The 16,943-nt window shown below is 40.8% G+C and overlaps 1 protein-coding gene across 5 annotated transcripts in view; it reads right to left on the minus strand.

The window, feature by feature from the left end:
• Positions 1 to 16,943, minus strand: part of MAP7 (microtubule associated protein 7) — a 177,614-nt gene that overhangs the window by 58,116 nt on the left and 102,555 nt on the right. For all 5 annotated transcript variants that reach the window (XM_070376747.1, XM_070376744.1, XM_005899102.3 and 2 more), the window contains exon 2: positions 1,547 to 1,645. In XM_070376747.1, coding sequence (XP_070232848.1) covers positions 1,547 to 1,645 — 99 coding nt within the window. The remainder of the gene's footprint in view (positions 1 to 1,546; positions 1,646 to 16,943) is intronic.

Here is a 16,943-nt window from a genome sequence, read left to right on the forward strand (position 1 = left end):
GAAGAGACAGTCAATTGCGGTAGAAAAGATTTTTCTTTTGGCCTCTATATTTCTATGCACTCTGCATCTCTCTCTTCTCACAATGGAAATAGTATGTTAGAATGATCTATTCATATACTGATTTTTTTCTACTATACTTGTCAGCTAGAAAGTAGGATTATCTTTCAATAATATATTCCTAGTACCTACACAGTGCTATTACCAGATGAATAAACAAATTATCAGGATATAAAAGTATCAACTGCACAGTAAAGAATGAGAGGAATTAGAAATGATGGTTGATGGAGAGAATAAGGGAAAATCAATATAAACCATTTAGCTATGTTCAATTCTCATGATAAAACAAAGGGGATTTCCATGCTAAACAGCTTCTGCTTCTCCAAGGATGCCCACTGGAGTACAGGGTAAGAAGGTCCACTAGAATGAGGCCTGTGAGGACAGCGGCCCTGTTGCTTTGCTCACACACTATCTTTCAGGGTCCCCCAACACTGGGCAATTACTCAAGAAACATTACATGTTGGCTGGGCTTTGGGTGGATACATGGACGGATAAATGAATGAAAATGTAAACTGACTAAATGGGGAAAATCTCAGCCTGTGAATTAAAACTCCACTGAAACTATACATCATTTGCTACTAATGGTAGCAAATGCAGTACTTGTAATTGTACCTGTTATACATCATCTGAATGGCAAGGCAGACTTATCTGCTCTGTTCAAGAGCTCCTCTATATAGGAAAAAAGGCCCCACAAAACTAGGCGGGACAGGGAATGTTTTCTATGGGGCTAGATACAGTTATTTCCATCTTTAGGCCCACTGACGCACTGTTCTTGAGTAACTCTGGCCTTGCATGCAGCATGAAGCAGGCTTCCAAGAACCTCAAGAGGTGTTCGGTTTGCCTTTCCCTTCCTTTGGCTATCTCCGGTCATCATACTGTAAGTCATTCTCTCCCAAAGACCACATCATGGTTGCTGGATACCTGGAAGCTACTGAACTGTTTACTCCATTGTTTGTAGTTTGTTTACAGAGTGTTTGCTTCTTTGTATCACTGAATGGAACAGACCATGAGTCACAGGCTATTAAATGAAATTACTGTGTAGGTGTACAATCATTGCAGGCAACAGAGAACAAAATGTAATTCTATACAGTATTGCTGTGTGTAATGATTTCCTTAAGTGGGTTTTGAAAAAGTCACAAAAGAGATATGCGCTAATGCTGGGCATACAGGTACAAAAAAAGTGTGTCATTTCTATCATTTCAGGCAGAATGGAAAAATTATTACCTCTCGCACACTGCTTGACAGTTAACAGTGCACTCACAGATACCATCTTGCCTGTCAAAATGATTCTGAGAGGTGAGTAGGGCTTAGCTTTGAATCTCCATTTTAAAGAAAGAAAATAAAGGTGTGAGAGGTTTTCTGACTTACAGAAATCTGTCTAAATGTGTGTTTTGATGGCAGGACTGAAACCAAGCTCTCCTAAATTCTAGCAGGCCTAAGACCTTTGGGATTACCCTCCTTTTTCCACAGCAAAGGCAATGCATAGTACCTGGTTTATTTCCTGAGTGGTTGCTATTTTGTCCTGAAATAGTGGAGGGCCGGTGGGAGGCAGTGGTTTTCTTATCTTGTACTTTGTTGCCATCAGGTGCTACACAGAGGAGATAAAAGAGAAAAGACATATTTAGTTTCTCAAAATTTATTCAGAAACATTCACATATTCAAAATTTGCTGTCAACCTTTGTATCAAGTACTAGGCTAAACTCAGGAAATACAAAGATTAAGCAGCTGATAATTCCTACCCTCAATGAGCATAACGTTCAGTGGGAAGAACACACCCAAGAATCAATAGCCTCAGCTCAACCGACCAACCCTACAGCAGTGGTGTCTTCAGGGTCCACGAAGTCATTCATCCTGGCTGTTCCAGTTTATACATAGAGTAACCATGAAGAAATAAGACTGGGATCTAGAGCATCTGATCTTTGTTCTTACAAAGGTCATGCATTTGGAACCAAAAAATTCCAAGAACATAACCAAGCAGGTCACCAAAAGGGAATAAGGGATATAATTTACTGGATTTTGGAAAAGCCTCTAACAAATGTTCGGTAACAAAGATCATTCAAGAGACTAAGGGAAATGTATTCTAGGAAGTGACCAAAGGGCAGAAATATCAGGCAACTCCCTGGTTATATAAAGTCCTCCAGGTAAATTGTTCTTTATACATTTTGCTTTAATAATATATTTTTCAAAAGATATTTAAAGTATTTTGCTGCTTCTCATTAAGTGGTGTCAAAAACCAAACTCTTGATTTTCCCTGCCTCCTGCCCTCTGCCTGAAAATCTGTTTCACCCACAGTCTTCCCCATCCATTCAAGCAATTCCATTCTTCCAGTAGATTAGGCCTGGAGCCTTGGAATCAGCTTTGACTTCTGTCCTCCAATCTCTCCCCAAGTTTGATTCAGTAGTAAGTTCTTCCAGCTCTACCTTAAAAAATCATCACCTCTATCACTACCTTTCTGATCCTCTCTTCCCTGTGTGACTGGAATGTCCTCTTAACCAGTCTACCAGATCCTACCACTGATTTTCAGTCTCTGCTCACCTCAGCAGCCAGAGTGATCCCATTAAATCATAAGTCATGCCACTCCTCTAACAGCCACCATCCCACTCAGAAAAACTCATGGGCTGTCCACGGCCTACAGGGTACTATATGGTTTGGCCTTTACCTTGTACCACTTAACCTCTTAATTACTCTGCTCAGATCTTACATACTGACTTCGTCCATCTCAGAGCCTTTGCATGTACCTGAAATGTTCTTCTCCCAGATGTTAACACGAGTCTGTCCTTCATTTCCACTGGGTCTCTGGTCAAATGTGATATTAGAGTCCTCTTGATCTATCTAAAATAGCACCTGCGTTACTCATCTCTCCTCCTTACTCTGCCTTGTTTGTAGCCCTTATCCCCTGACACATTGCACATTTATTATCTCCTCCACTAGGCTGAGGGAAATGGAGAATAACTAGAAAATGAGATTCAGTAGTTCAGGGTTTTTGAACCTGAAAGAGTGTGACAGTTATACTTCAGGAAGACTAAATTTAAAAATGGTACCCCAGATGCACTTTAAAAAGTTATTAAATTTGCTAAACCTTTACCTTTAAGCTCTGAACAAAGAATATACCAAATTTTTATGGATGCCTCTCAATTACATATGATATTAGCTGGCATAGGAAACCACAGACTGAACAGCAGAAAGCATCCTATGCCATACTTTTAACACTGTTTAACTGCCCTGTTTCAAACAATTTGTTGTCTTTAAATAACACTTTCAAACATAAACACTGGTTGCTATAACACTCTCATCCCCCTCGCCAAAACCAAGTTGCCAGTTATCACTATGCGGCAGGTAAAGGCCACACTAGCTCATACTGGCCTACAGCCTCACAATTTTAGAGACAGCCCCTAAAGACCACAAATTGATTTAATTGGAACTCTGGTGCTCAATAGGGATAGAACAACTTTCTCCCATCTTTTGCAAGGTATTTTCAAAACTGCTCATAAAGAAGATAAACAGAAAGGAGTGCACACAGATTGGGAATACTGTGATTATTTTCTTTTTATTATGCAGCCACCTCTAGCACAAAGCAAATAAAGCCCTAGCTAGTAAGCTGTTTAAGCGATCTTCTGCTCTTCATTTTTACTTAACTGAAAGATAATTAGGACTATTTGTTTAGACTGTATTTCATATGCATTCATTTCTTTTTTACCTTAGCATATTTGACATAATTTAATCTGTCTCTGTTGATTATCTGCAATGCCCCCAGGTCCGGACAACAGATATCAATCGCAGCTAAATATTATGTTGCAGTAGACCATGGAGGAGATTCAAAAGAAGACATATTCAGTGCAAGAGACTTTTCCAAATAATTCCTGGGTAATCCCTCTCCCCCTTTTTCTTGGTTGTAATTTGCTTTGTCTTGAAATTCAAATGTAAAATGTAAATTTCAATTAAACTGGAAGTCTGGAGGTCTGGTTACCTGAATTCCAATTTGCCTATCAATATATCTGATTTTTATTAGACTCAGTTGAGTTGGATCTATCTGGCCACTTTCTTATCATCTGGATCTCAGGAATTCATTTCTATCACAAAATCCTTCTGAGTCCTATTCGTAACAAAACAAATTTAAAATTGATCTTAAAATGTGTTATGTTCATATAAAACTGATAGGCTAAATTTAGTAAAAATAAAGGTAAATTTGAACATCAGTCTGTTTAAGCCAAGATTATGTGTGTAGGCTCAGTTGCTCAGTTGTGTTTGACTCTTTGTGATCCCATGGACTGTAGCCCGCCAGGCTCCTCTGTCCATGGAATTCTCCAGGTCAGAATACTGGAGTGGGTAGCCATTCCCTTCTCCAGGAGATCTTCCTGGCTCAGGGACTGAACTGGTGTCTCTTGTGTCTCCTGCATTGCAGGCAGATTCTTTATCATCTGAGCCACCAGAGAAGCCTCTGTGAGCCCTGCTACTTACTAGCTGAGTGACTATCAGAGTTTCTTGACTTCTCTGAGTAGGTAATATGAGGGTGAAATGGCCTAACTCAGAGGGTCACTGGGAGGATTAATTGAAAAGATCTATGTTAAGAATCTATTATAGAACATGGCCCACAGGAGGTGTTTAGCAAACATTCAGCCCTCCTTCTCTCAACATTTATGCTCTTCCTCAAGGTCCTGGGCCTCCCACACTCCCAGGTGTAGAGTTGTGTGTTGAGGTTGTAGTGGAGGCGGTATGCACTTTGGAGTCAGCTGACCAGGCTCTGCCAGTTATGAGCTGTGAACCCACAGCATGTCACTCAACCTCTCAGTCATAATTTCCCCATCTGCAATGCAGGAAAACACTTTCAGGGTTGTGAAAATTAAATGAGACTGCCGGGCCCACTGAAAGGCTCAATAAAAGGTGGCAGGTATTTTTGGCTCTCCCCCTAGTCCTACACCAATGTGGGAAGGCAGGTTTCTAGTTAGTTCCTCTGGGCTTTGCTTGCTTAACGCTAACAGGGAAAGCAAACTTGTGTCAAGTCGGTGACAGCAGTCCTAGGGAGCAGAGCCTGGCTCTGCTGCTGGCTTCAGAGGTTTGTAGCTCAGCTACAATCACAACCTCCTGGGGGGTACAGGAAGGTAGGACTTAAGAGTACAGTTTCTAGTTTCCTGACTTAATCATTAGTCTTTCTGGGGCTTAGAGAGATGACAGTTTTCTGAGATGTAATGCCTTTCAAGTTGCCAAAAGTAAGGATAAGTCTTCAAAAAAGAAAAAAAACTCACTTATAATAGCAGGAAAATAGTAGCTTCTGAGAGGGCTGGTTGGTGGTGGTTTGTTTTTTTTTTTTTCAAACAAATGGCAGGGAATTTCGCTGTTTGAGAACAGAATGAAAATAGGAATTTATCCATTTTAAGATTTCCAACATTTAAAAATCTGGAAATCCTAGGTAACTAGCGGGTAGGATCACATACATCCTTTTATGTGTTTTATTTTTTTTTTTAATTTTATTTTATTTTTAAACTTTACAATATTGTATTAGTTTTGCCAAATATCGAAATGAATCCGCGACTTTCTAACACATACATCCTTTTAAAAATTACCATCAAAATCCCAGTTTTAAAATGACCCAGATGACATTTCCAGCATTATTTATTTGAATCTCTTTCATTTTTTCAGAAGAGAAAACTGAGCCATATACTATGACGCTCAATAAGACTTTGCTAGCCTCATAAAATTTTTATTGATCTTCCTGCTAGCTTGAAAGCTTTATTCCATTAGCAGCACATGTAAAAGTGTTAAAGAGAAGAGGAAGGATGGAGAGAAGCACCCTTGTGGTCTGGGGCTCTGTCTCTAAATCACTCTGCAATAGAAGATGCAGGCAGCAGACCTTCAGAGCTTTCATTTAGTAAAAAATTCTGCAGCTTCAGGAAGTGCCACAAATGTGTGTCTACAATCGACCTCCTCTATGATTCACTACTAATCCACTCCTTGCAATGTCTTTCCATGAAGGTCATGGGGTTCTCACTGCTTTGTGTCTATGTTTGGCTGTAGGGGCTGAAGTGCCTTCTCTCATGTGATGAAGATAACTGGTCCAACAAATGCTTTAGTTTAGTCAAAATGTTTCCTCTTATAAGACATCTACAACTACAACTTTAGGGACCATGCTGAGCTTAAACTCAATGAATCACAGGTGGTCTTAACCCCCACAAAAATGTCTTTCTGGCAGTGTTTTAAATCAAGCATGGCATATGGACTGGGAAACAGCAAAACTTTAACCCTGCTCAGAGTGGGTTGGACTTTGTGGAATCAAGTCCCAAGGCTACACACATACCTTTGGGGAGTAAACCAGAAGACAGAACTGGAGTCTGAACTGCACACAATTGTTTTTTTTGTAGTAAAAAATGGCTGAACACTGCAACTTCGTGTGTCTCATAGCATCAATCTACCTGGGCAGAAAGAAAGTTAACATTCCAGGCTTGCCAGTGCGTCCTTGGAAAGGTCTGATTTTGCTTTATGTCTTTTTGCTATGATAAATCTTAGGCACAAGTATGACTACATGTTAAGTTCTGAGTCCTTCTCAGTGAATCACAGAACCTGAATCACAAATATCTTACATGAAAATCTGACTACTGAATACAACTATGGCAAACGAAGAACATTACTGGTTTAAAATCACAATATCTAAAGATTAAAGAGAACTCTCGAGACAGTCTCGGGTAATTCAGAGTGTTTCACCTAAAATGTTCTACTGTATGAAATCCTTTTGCTTATTTACTTGACAGTTAAAATTTATTCTAAAAGAGCTTCCAGGAATATTGTAACATTTAAGGCATTGCTATTAAATGTTTTATCCAACATTATTTATAAAACTTGCATTAGAATAAGAAAGTCATAATGCAATTTCATAACTTCTAATGACTTTCCTGATTATTCCACATGGAGAGCTTTTCAGTTTAAATTCCTCCTGTTTGTGAAGTTGTGTAGGAATGATCAAAGCTCATGGGAGTCAGCACTAGACAAACCTAGGTTTAATTTTCTACTTTATTTCAGTTTTCTTCACATTTATTCAGTCGATACCCTACTCCAGGGGACACCTTGTGCTCAGTATTGGGAAAATCTTAAATGAACAATACATCTTTTCTACAACTTTTTCCTTTTCTAGACCTCTAATTCCAGGGTGCTTTTGATTTCCCCTAGTAATTTCCCTCCCTGCAGAAATATTCTCCCCCTTTAGGGCCTAAAGCACAATCTTGACCTCAGTTGTTTTCCAGCCTGGATTTATAAATATGCTTTGCATTTATAAACAGTCTTCCACCCCTAGGGAAAATATGCTCATGTATCTCTGCTATCTCTTGAAACTATGTCAAAGTTGAACTAACCGTCCTCACAAAATGAGCCAACCCGGTCTCCTTGTTACTGTCAATGGAACCACTGTATTCCCAGGCTCAGAAATGTTACATGTTTTCAGTAAAAATTTACAGACACTCCTATTGGCCAGCCACTGTGCTATGCGCTAAGAATACAAAGACTGTAGGACCTAGCATCATGACATCATACATGAGGAGGTGATCAAGACCATCCCTAAGAAAAAGAAATGCAAAAAGGAAATATGGTTGTCTGAGGAGGTCTTCCAAATAGCTGAGAAAATAAGAGAAGTGAAAAACAAAGGAGAAAAGGAAAGATAGAAGCATCTGAATGCAGAGTTCCGAAGAATAGCAAGGAGAGATAAGAAAGCCTTCCTCAGCAATCAATGCAAAGAAATAGAGGAAAACAAAAGAATGGGAAAGACTAGAGATCTCTTCAAGATAATTAGAGATACCAAGGGAACATTTCATGTAAAGATGGGCTCAATAAAGGACAGAAATGGTATGGACCTAACAAAAGCAGAAGATATTAAGAGGAGGTGGCAAGAATACACAGAACTATTCAAAAAAAAATCTTAATGATTCAGATAACCACAAGAGTGTGGTCCCTTACCTACAGCCACACATCCTGGAGTGTGAAGTCAAGTGGGCCTTAGGAAGCATCACTATGAACAAAGCTAGTGGAGGTGATGGAATTCCAGCTGAGCTATTCCAAATCCTGAAAGATGATGCTGTCAAGTGCTACACTCAATATGCCAGCATATTTGGAAAACTTGGCAGTGGACACAGGACTGGAAAAGGTCAGTTTTCATTCCAATCCCAAAGAAAGGCAATGCCAAAGAATGCTCAAACTACTGCACACTCATCTCACATGCTAGCAAAGTAATGCTCAAAATTCTCCAAGCCAGGCTTCAACAATAAGTAACCAAGAACTTCCAGATATTCAAGCTGGATTTAGAAAAGGCAAAGGAACCAGAGATCAAATTGCCAACATCCATTGCATCATTGAAAAAGCAAGAGAGTTCCAGAAAAACATCTACTTCTGCTTTATTGACTACACCAAAGGCTTTGACTATGTGGATCACAATAAACTTTGGAAAATTCTCCAAGAGATGGGAATACCAGATAACCTTACCTGCCTCCTGAGAAATCTGTATGCAGGTCAAGAAGCAATAGTTAGAATCAGACATGGAACAACAGACTGGTTCCAAGTTGGGAAAGGAGTACATCAATATAACATCAAGGCTGTATATTGTCACCCTGCTTATTTAACTTATATGCAGAGTACATCATGTGAAATGCCGGGTTGGATGAAGCACCACCTGGAATCAAGATTGCTGGGAGAAATATCAATAACCTCAGCTACGCAGATGATACCACCCTTATGGCAGAAAGAGAAGAACTAAAGAGCCTCTTGATGAAAGTGAAAAAAGAGAGTGAAAAAGCTGGCTTAAAACTCAATATTCAAAAAACAAAGATCATGGCATGCAGTCCCATCACTTCATGGTAAACAGATGGGGAAACAATGGAAACAGTGACAGATTTTATTTTCTTGGGCTCCTAAATCACTGCAGATGATGACTCCAGCCTTGAAATTAAAAGATGCTTGCTCCTTGGAAGAAAAGCTATGACCAACCTAGACAGCATATTAAAAAACAGAGGCATTACTTTGCCAACAAAGGTCCGTCTAGTCAAAGCTATGGTTTTTCCAGTAGTCATATATGGATGTAAGAGTTGGACCATAAAGAAAGCTGAGTGCCAAAGAATTGATGCTTTTGAACTGTGGTTTTGAATAAGACTCTTGAGAGCCCCTTGGACTGCAAGCTGAATATTCATTAGAAAGACTGAGGTTGAAGCCAAAGTTCCAATAGTTTGGCCACCTGATACGAAGATCTGACTCATTAGAAAAGACCCTGATGCTGGGAAAGATTGAAGGCTGGAGGAGAAGTGGAAAACAGAGTATGAGATAGTTGGATGGCATTACCGACTGAATGGACATGAGTCTGAGCAAGCTCCAGGAGTTGGTGATGGACAGGGAAGCCTGGTGTGCTGCAGTCCATGGGGTCGCAAAGTCAGACATGATTGAGCATCTGAACTGAACTGAGGACATCGCATCTACTTCCAAGATCCTCATTGTCCTTTGGTGGAGACAATATGCAAATAAATATAGGCATTTACAACAACAGACCAAATCAGTTTTCAAAAATCGATACACTACAGAGGACTAGTAACCAAATAAATGATACAGTGTTATAGGTAATCAGAGGTGAGAGGCCAAGTACTTCAGGGGGTAGTACTCCAGTGCTCTTGCCTGGAGGGTCCCATGGATGAAGGAGCCTGGTGGGCTGCAGTTCGTGGGGTCGCTAAGGAGTCGGATACGACTGAGCGACTTCACTTTCACTTTTCACTTTCCTGCATTGGAGAAGGAAATGGCAACCCACTCCAGTGTTCTTGCCTGGAGAATCCCAGGGACGGGGGAGCCTGGTGGGCTGCCATCTACGGGGTCGCACAGAGTCAGACACGACTGAAGCGACTTAGCGGCAGCAGCAGCAGCAGCAGCAGCAGGGATGGGAATGTCACTGAATAAAGATTTTGACGAATGGAGAGAATATGGATATGTGAGGGGGATGCCGAGAATCCTCCTGGCTGGGGCATGGCATGTGCAAAACTACAGAGGCACACAGATAAGAGTGCATCAAGGGACTGTCCAGTCAGAACGGGGGGGTGTAGGAAGGCGGGCAGGTGAAAATAAGACAAACAGCCCGAGGTCACTGCCTCCTCAAATTCCAAGAGCTTTGAATTTGTGATGAAGGCAATGGGAAGTCACAAGAGTGCCAGATGGCACTTCCAGCTGTGAACTAATCTAGCTTCAGCAGATTCTGGGTAAATGAAAGGTAAGGCCCCACAAGCCTGCTGGAAATGTATTCAAAAGGGTTATCATCTTAATAAAAAGGAAATCTGACTAAAACCCCATCTTAAGAACTCCACTTTCTGCACAATTTAATAATTCTGCAGCCTTTCCCACTTTCCCTTAACCTGCACCAGGAGGTGATTACTTAACTTTCCCTTAACCTGCACCAGGAGATGATTACTTAACTTTCCCTTAACCTGCACCAGGAGATGATTACTTAACCATTAGGGGGAAAAGTGACACGAGTGACTGTGTTTTGAAGTTTCTGTCTGTAGCTGAAGTATCAGGGAGCCAAGGACGAGCAGAGTCAGCGTGGCTGTGCTAGTGGGAGCCAGGACAGAGAGGCAGCACCGCACAGGGACCCTGCGGAGGCGTTCCAGGTCTCCTCGGCTTCAGACCCTGCAGGAAATGGAGACCCAGCCACAAACTCCAGGAAGCAAGAACGATGAGCAGGAAGAGGAAACAGAGAATGGAGGAACAGGGTCTGGCTGGGAAACAGGTGGGGTGTTTTTGAAGGTGATACACCGGCAGGTGATGTGGGTAGACGCTGATGAGTATCTTGACTCTTTCATAGGCAAACCTAGGAAGCAGTCACTTCGCTATGCAAACTTGCAGGCACCGCACCATGGCAACATATGTAACTAGAGATGCTGAGAAACAGTGCAGAGTCTGATTTACCCTTCTGCACCAGAACAGACCCACTTTGTGGCATGGTGCAACATCTGGTCACGTTTAAATTGATGCAACAATAAGAACAATGAACCATTTATTCAGCACTCTTGCTCATTTCTTGTTGCAAAAACAAATGCAATTAAATGAGAATATTTGACGATAATGTATCTGGGACATACACTGCATCCTTATTCATATTGACAGAAACGACTCGATTAAGACTTACTTTTTTTTTGCATTTCACACATTCCAAATAGAACAAAAACTAATGACTCAGCAGCCCCACTAGACTACATTAGAGGCTTGTAAGACCCTGTGGAGGTTTTAAAATTTAGAGGGAGCTCATCCAGCAACAATGAATAGTGACTGAAAATCCCTTTCTGATAATTTTTTTTCATTATGAAAAATGAAGTTATGACAGTTATGGAAAATGATATTCATCCAAAAAACAAAGAAATCTGTCCAATACTGGGATAATACAAATTCAATGTAGAGACACTGATTTTACAAATATCAATATCAACCAAACACTGTGTGAAATTATGTGATGTATGGGAACAGAATCCACCGAAAACATCACTCATCTACAAAACTGACAATAAGGCACGAAGAATGGAACAGACACATGTTGGTTTTTATTAACAGTTTGTAATCAATCAACTTCCAGAAAGAAACTGAAGCAGTTGCATTGAAGGTTCATCTACAACAAGATAAAATGCCAACATAACCTTTTCTATAAAAATCCATTTTGTCTGCCAAAGTACACAACAGGAAAGATATAAATATTATTTAAATAATTGCAACAGATAATTCTACCAAGTTACCAAGATATTTTTAAGGGATAAAGGGTAAGCTACTTGTTTACTCCAAAGAGTTGATGTCTAATCACAGACATCATACTTAAATTACCAGGTGGCTCAGTGGTAAAGAATCCACCTTCCAAGCAGGAGAGGCAGGTTCAATCCGTGGGCCAGGAAGATACCCTGGAGGAGGAGATGGCAACTCACTCCAGTATTCTTGCCTGGGAAATCCCATAGACAGAGGAGCCTGGCAGGCTATAGTCCCTGGTGTTGCAAAGAGTCAGAAACGACTGAGCAACTGAACACACACACACACACACTCAGACATCATATTCTGACCTTGAAGAACCATAGATGCTCTCCAAGTAAGGGGAGTGACAGGCTAATTTAGCCTTTGACACTTGGCCAGGTGCTTCCAGAACTACGATAATTTCTACCAGACCCAAGGAACTTGAAGGCAAGTATGGTGCCTTCATCTTTATCAGCTCCGTACCGTTAGTATTTAGCCCACCATTTAGCATATGCTGCTGCTAAGTCACGTCAGTCATGTCCGACTCTGTGCGACCCCAGAGATGGCAGCCCACCAGGCTCCCCCGTCCCTGGGATTCTCCAGGCAAGAACACTGGAGTGGGTTGCCATTTCCTTCTCCAATGCATTAAAGTGAAAAGTGAAAGTGAAGTCACTCAGTCATGTCCGACTCTCTGGGACCCCATGGACTGTAGCCTACCAGGCTCCTCCATCCATGGGATTTCCCAGGCAAGAGTACTGGAGTGGGGTGCCATTGCCTTCTCCATTTGGCATATAGGTGACACTGAATAAACGCCTGAAGAAGGAAACAAGAGAGCAAGAAATTGTAGATAGTGTACCCCAAACAAACTGTGGCAAAAGCCCAAGAAGCAAAAGTATTAATGACAAGTAAAAAAGAAAAAGTATACATTTGCTCACTTTTTGATGGCGGCTAAGATGGTGAAAAAGTGAACGTCACTTATTCTGTCCAACTCTTTGAGACTTACCCTGGCCAGAATACTGGAGTGGGTAGCCATCCCCATCTCCAGGGGATCTTCCCAACCCAGGAACCAAACTCAGGTCTCCCACATCGCAGGCAGATTCTTTACCAGCTGAGCCACAAGGGAAACCCAAGAACACTGGAGTGGGTAGCCTATTCCTTCTCCAGCAGATACGGTAGAAAAAAGGTGACCAAAAGAACTGCCGGATCACAGTTACATCACTCCGTGTCAGAAAACAAAAACTAACGTAATTCAGGATGGTGCCGACAATGTGTTAGGCAAGACTCAAAATCAAATGACTATTTTGGCAGCCACATAATAGAAAGGTTTGCTCAGTACCACTTATAGTGAGGGCTTCCCCTGTGGCTCAGCTGGTAAAGCATCCACCTGCAATGCAGGAGACCTGGGTTTGATCCCTGGGTTGGGAAGATCTCCTGGAGAAGGGAAAGGCTACCCACTAGAGTATTCTGGGCTGGAGAATTCCATGGACTGTACAGTCCATGGTGTCACTAACAGCCAGACACGACTGAGCGACTTTCACTTAAATAGCACCCCACTCCAGTATTCTTGCCTGGAGAATCCCATGGACAGAGGAGCCTGGCAGGCTACAGTCCATGGGGACGCGAGAGCTGGGCACGATTTAACGACTAAACCACCATCCCACTTAATAGTGAATATCTGGGGAACAGAGGGTCAATCTCCAATACAACAGTGTACCACCTATACTGCCCGGGATAAAGCCTGAGAAGAGGGCAGTCTCCAGCTGGAAACATCAGACACTCTGTGAAACAGGCATTTCATCTGTGAGAGATTTGTGAACTCTAGTCTTTTTTCCAAAGCAACTTAATAGATATGTTTTGATAATCTGTTTGTTAAAAAGCAAAAAAAAAAAAAAAAAAAAAAAATCCATCTTAGCTGAAATGAAAAGCATTTCAGAAAAGCACATGTTCCATGTATTTTGTGGAAATGACTGAGAATTATTTCTCAAGCTGTTTTATCACCAAAAGCAGCTTCTTGATTTGTGTTACAAAGTCCTTCTGATACAGTTAGCCAACAGGAGTAAACACTCACTACACACTTTAAATTCAACCCAAGAGGCTTTTATTTAAAAGTCAACAAAAAATAAACAAAAGCCTCCCTCCAGCCAGATGGCGACAACACTATAATCAAAAGATAAAATGCTGTATTTTTCACCTGTATTAATATAATCAGATTAAAAGATAAGCCTTTTCATCCCTGTGGGTGACGTATTTTCCTGGCGATATTTACCAGTCACAGTGCAAGCTGTTTCACAAATGATCTTTGCCCTGTAATATGAATAATGTTTATGATTAAGCAAAGTACAGGGCAAAATATAGAAAAAGGGTGAAAACCCTAACCATACTGTTTTCCAGTCTCACTGAGAAATGGTAAATTACAGATTGCAGTTAATTGTCTAAATTTCAACAGCTGGATAGGGAGCTGATCAAATTAGATCCAATTCAATTAAATTCAGTGTGTAATTAAAAGCAACTGTTTAAATAATTTAGGAAAGAAAAATAATTAGAACTCAACTTTATTATGCTCCCCTTAATTAAAGTCACCGACTGAAAGAAGCTGTTTTTACTTTTAACAGGATCACAACTTAACTTGAAAGAAAACTAAAATGACGAATGCCACAGTTTTAAAAAAATGCTTATTTTGGGCCACAAAACAGAAAAGATTTTGTACTTAAATACAAAGTAAAATTATCAAGGTAGTAAATGTACAATTCTTAGAAAGAGTCCCAAATAAGCAGTAGATTTAAGTATCAGTTTTGCAAAGAAATGTGAAAGTAATTTTAATCCTGTATTATCTGACTAAATGAGTCATCTGTGCTTTCCATATACACATGGTTGCCTGGAGAATCCCAGGGACGGGGGAGCCTGGTGGGCTGCCGTCCATGAGGTCACACAGAGTCGGACACGACTGAAGTGACTTAGCAGCAGCAGAATATTAATTGTTAATCATTCCTCCTCTGCAGAAAATAGTAAACTACTTTAAATTTTTTTATATTAACATTGACAAACTCAGTAGGAATGAATGGTAAATAGTGAAAGGTTAAAAGTTATTCCAATTCATTTCAGGTTAACTACTGAACATTTAACTTAAAGGTTGTTTTAAAGTGACTGGCCAACCCAGTCTCACCATGCCGCCTTATGCTGTAGTCATTTCTACATTTGTGACCTTGTTATTAACAGTTTTTCTTCTCTCCTTGGATCACCAGTCTCACCATCTCTCCAACTACTTAATCCAATCCATCTTATTATTTTTGTAAAATATTTTTGAGAGTTTTAGGTTTACCTAAAAATTGTGCAGAAAGTTTAGAGAGCTTCCATGTACTCTCTTCCTCTACCTAAACACACTTTCTCCCATACACACACACACTTTCTCCCACTATCAACCTCCTTCACTGAATGGGACATTTGTTTCAACTGATGAACCTACACTGACACCTCATCATCACCCGAAGTCTATAGTTCACATTAGCGTTCATGCTTGGTGTTGTTTTGGGTCTTGAAAAATGTATAACGTCATATATCCACCATTATAGTATCATACGGAATCCAGATCATTTTTCATAGTCCAGCTCAAGTCTCTTTTCCCTAAAATCTCTTCTAGTTATCCTACCTTCAACACATTTTTTTCTCTGACTTTTGCTACACTCCAAGGCTGCCCCACATTATCGAGCATTTGACTTCATTCTATCTTATATGACTTTTAGAATGTTTATTTCCAAAAGTTCTAAATACTGATAATCTCGTGAGAGGCAAGGCAAAAACTATGCTTTATCGTTTAATAAATTGGGGGAAATGCCTGAGACATTGTTTCTTGTGTGGAAATTAACAGTGCCAACTTGCACAGGGAAGGCTCTGTACAGATCTGTGCTGGTTATCCAGTAAATATATATTCTCTGATGCTTCTTTCTAATAGAACCCTGAATGGCCACAAAGCACAGCTCTGGCTGAAAAGTTGAAAACTGAAATTGCTGGTGGGGTTTGTGAAAGCTCCTCAGAGAAGCAGCAGACCTGGTGGGTTTGCTCCTCTCCCCTCTTTTTCTTTCTGCCTTGAATCTCGATGTGATGTTCAAAGTAGATCATCCATTCACCTCATAACCAGAAGGCAATGATGACAAAGAGGTGATGGGAATAACAGAAACTTGGCCCTGCCATTTTTAAGCCTCTGAACAAGTATTAGCATGTTTGCTGTTGGCAAGAAAACAAAATGAAAACCTAATTTGTTTAAATCACTTTATTTTCTAGATCTTGTATTCACAATGAAAAGTAATCCTTAGCCTGAAGATAAAATACATTGCTCCTTGGAAGAAAAGCTATGACAAACCTAGACAGTGTATTAAAAAGCAGAGGCATTACTTCGCCAACAAAGCTATGGTTTTTCCAGTAGTCATGTGGGAGTTGTGAGAGGTGGACCATGAAGAAGGCTGAGTGCCGAAGAACTGATGCTTTTAAATCACCGTGCTCGAGAAGATTCTTGAGAGTCCCTTGGACTGCAAGGTGACCAAATGAGGCTATCCTAAAAGAAATCAACTCTAAATATTCACTGGAAGGACTGATGCTGAAGCTCCAATATGTTGGCCACCTGACGTGAAGAGGTGACTCATTGGAAAAGACCTTGATGCTGGGAAAGATTGAAGGCCAAAGGAGAAAGGGGTGGCAGAGGATGAGATAGTTAGATAGCATCACTGACTCCATGGACATGAATTTGAGCAAAGTCTGGGAGATAGTGGAGGACAGAGAAACCTGATGTGCTACAGTTCACGGGGCGGCAGAGTTGGACATGACTTAGTGGCTGAATAACCACCACCACCACCTGATAGAGCCTTCACTAACTACAGAATCAAGTCCAAGTGCTTAGCTTCCAAATTCTCAACTATCATCTCTTGGAGCTCAGTCAGACATCACTGAGGGCTGGAGTGGGTGCTCCAAACTGGCTTAGAAGGTGGGAGAGATTCAGAAAAGGCAGAGGATTTAATTTAGGTGGGGGATAATAAAAGGCTACAAAGGACAGTGAGGAACCAGAAAGGGAGGGGAAAAAAGGGCACACAGATCTAGGTGGTGGTTAGATGATAAAAATATCTCATGCGTGGTCTTAGAGAAGGGCTTTTCATTTAAGGCGTTTGTGAGCAGGCTTG

This window comes from Bos mutus, chromosome 9 (assembly GCF_027580195.1).
Source record: "Bos mutus isolate GX-2022 chromosome 9, NWIPB_WYAK_1.1, whole genome shotgun sequence".
NCBI classification, from domain to species: domain Eukaryota; kingdom Metazoa; phylum Chordata; class Mammalia; order Artiodactyla; family Bovidae; genus Bos; species Bos mutus.